The sequence below is a fragment of the Nymphaea colorata genome, chromosome 12 (assembly GCF_008831285.2).
Source record: "Nymphaea colorata isolate Beijing-Zhang1983 chromosome 12, ASM883128v2, whole genome shotgun sequence".
NCBI lineage: Eukaryota > Viridiplantae > Streptophyta > Magnoliopsida > Nymphaeales > Nymphaeaceae > Nymphaea > Nymphaea colorata.
The window spans coordinates 15,102,036-15,104,624 of NC_045149.1; the positions used below are offsets into that span (position 1 = coordinate 15,102,036).

At 39.8% G+C, this 2,589-nt stretch overlaps 1 protein-coding gene across 5 annotated transcripts in view; it reads right to left on the reverse strand.

The window, feature by feature from the left end:
- Nucleotides 1-801: 801 nt before the first annotated feature.
- The window catches only part of LOC116266350 (isocitrate dehydrogenase [NAD] catalytic subunit 5, mitochondrial-like), a 15,898-nt gene continuing 14,110 nt past the window's right edge, over nt 802-2,589 (reverse strand). The window contains exons 3-7 of one of the 5 annotated variants that reach the window (XM_050080849.1): nt 2,409-2,570; nt 2,250-2,324; nt 1,917-2,026; nt 1,776-1,848; nt 802-1,302 (exon numbers count right to left, since the gene is read on the reverse strand). In XM_050080849.1, the coding sequence (XP_049936806.1) occupies nt 1,111-1,302; nt 1,776-1,848; nt 1,917-2,026; nt 2,250-2,324; nt 2,409-2,570 (612 nt within the window). In that variant the 3' untranslated portion in view covers nt 802-1,110. The remainder of the gene's footprint in view (nt 1,303-1,775; nt 1,849-1,916; nt 2,027-2,249; nt 2,325-2,408; nt 2,571-2,589) is intronic. The other 4 variants (XM_050080851.1, XM_050080853.1, XM_050080850.1 and 1 more) reach the window with 4 other exon arrangements.

The following is a 2,589-nucleotide window of genomic DNA, read 5'->3' on the forward strand; positions in this document are numbered from 1 at the left end:
AACCCGTGGAGAGACAACTCGGTTTCTAGAACGGGTTGGGAAGGCATCTCCATTCAAGAACCGGGTTGGAGAAACGTATCGGTTTCAAGAACCGGGTCAGGGAGGCATCTCGGTTTCAAGAACCAGGTTGGGAGACAACTCAGTTTCAAGAACCGGGTCGGGGAGCGTATCGGTTTCAAGAACCGGGTCGAGGAGACATCTCGGTTAAGAACTGGGTTGGAAAGGCGTCTCGGTTTCAAAAACCGAATTGGAAAGGCCTCCTTTGAAAGTTCACCTAAAACTATGGCGTGCCAATGCGTCGAAGTGAAGAGGCCAGAACTGATTTTGTTTTCGACTTTCACCACATGTTTCTTACCATTTGCAAAGGGAAGTACTGCACGATGTTTAAAACGTGCAATTACACCAACCCACTTAATTACCGTTCCTTCATATCCGGAGTCAATTTACACGTGAGATCAAGAAGTGTCATCGACATTTCCGGAAGAATTTTTTCCTGTAGGCTTGGGCGAAAGAATTCAATAGGTATCGAACCCGAACTCTGTAAGCAAAAAAATGAGCACTTTTAAGTTAGTTTGTAAAATAGAACACGTTTCTTTTACTTCCTAGGACATATTATTCATCTTTAACCCAATGAGCCTGTTTTACAAGTTGAAGCAACTTCCCTGCAAACCAAATATGGACAAGATCTTATGGCCACGGCATCCATTAGAAGACGAAAATTTGTTAGCGATTGTGCCATGCAACCAATAATTTTTATTCTCTGTAGGCAGTGGAAAACTATCTAGACAGGTAGAAGGAAGGTGAACAAAATAATATCTGACCCAATAATTCAGTAATAATATCACAATAGAGATCACCAGCCCAATGGTTTGTTGGATAAGATTGATCTCCAAGCATCAAAATAAATTTAAAAAGAAGAAAAAAAAAGTGAGGGTAGCAAAATGGGTCATTTACAGCATAAAAGAAATTACTGGGCATGCAATCTTATTAACCCTCAAGGACATCGTTCCCGCAAGCCCATATCCACTAGAAGTCTAGAATGAGAGAAGTTGGCTGGGCCAAATTATTCAAAAAAAAAAACCAGCCATTCTGACCATTTTTTGTGAGCTCTCAAAGGTTGTTGCAAACTGCCTCTGTGAATTCGGATGTTGTTGCAGTGCCCCCAAGATCACGAGTCCTGTGATTTCCATCTGCAATGGTCCTGAGGATGGCTTCATGAATTCTGTCTGCTTTATCATTGAGACCCAAATGCCGCAACATGGATACTGAACTCAAGAGTAGGGCTGTAGGATTTGCAAGGTTCTGCACTCGTCCAAGCAAACAAACAAAATGATAATTATGTCTTCTTCATAACGTCACAAAAATTATGCCAAAACTTTGAGAAGACCAAAAGGTGACAACTGACAAGTGGGCAGACTAACACCAACGGGTAACTGAAATTTTACTAAAAGCTGCAAGATTCCTTGATAACATTAAAATGACCTCGATTATGAACAGCTGTGCGAGCTGCAGTACTCCTAAACTCAATACATTGGACATGGTCCTCTATGAATGTATTCAAATCGGAGGTGAAGATAAGACATACAAAAATTAAATCACTTGATCTTGCGAAACAACTTCAGAATATGTGAGGTGTCATGGACAGCCTAAGGGCAGCCTAAGTCAAGAAACTAATTCTGCAGAGATTTGAAATGTAGCAACAGCGAGACACAAAAACCAATGTGATGAGATGAAACTGGCTAATACATAGGCATGTACATCTACAGAGTTCTCACCTTGCCAGCAATGTCAGGAGCTGAACCATGCACAGCTTCAGCCAGTGCAATACCACCCTCACCAATATTACAGCTGAAAAAAGAAACAAATGAGACTGGTATTTGCAACTCTGGAGCAGATAAATGTTGAAAAATATGTACCTTGGCGTCAAACCCAATCCTCCAATCAATCCAGCACAAAGATCACTGATAATGTCTCCATAAAGGTTTGGCATCACCAACACATCAAAAAGAGAAGGATTTCTCACAAGCTGAACATACAGATCACTGGATTAATGTTTATTTTAAACACACAATGAAAGTGTCCGCTCAACTCAGAGTAACTAAGGTACAATGCAAATTTGACAAATTGAAATACAATTGTAAGAAACTAAGAGATGGCTTGATGAAAAATAAGCAAATATGCAGTATATAAATAGCGTGTGAACATTTTTGTTCTCATCATCATAGAATTAGTAACAACATATAGCGTACCATCATACAGCAATTATCAATGATGACTTCCTCATAATTGATCTCTGGATACTTTTCTGCTACCGCTCGGCAGCACTGCAACGAAAGAGAATGGAAAGCTAAGTGAGATCAAAGAAGAGAAATCATCATCTCGGAAATGGAAAGCAAGTATAAATGTACCTTGAGAAAAAGTCCATCAGTCTTCCTCATAATGTTGGCTTTGTGTATGGCAGAAACTTTTTTTCTTCCATGGGTTTTAGCATAGTGGAAAGCATATTCTGCTACTCTCAGACTAGCTTGTCTGGTAATGATTTTGATACTTTCAACAACTCCTCTAACAACCTGATTACAAAACAAAAAC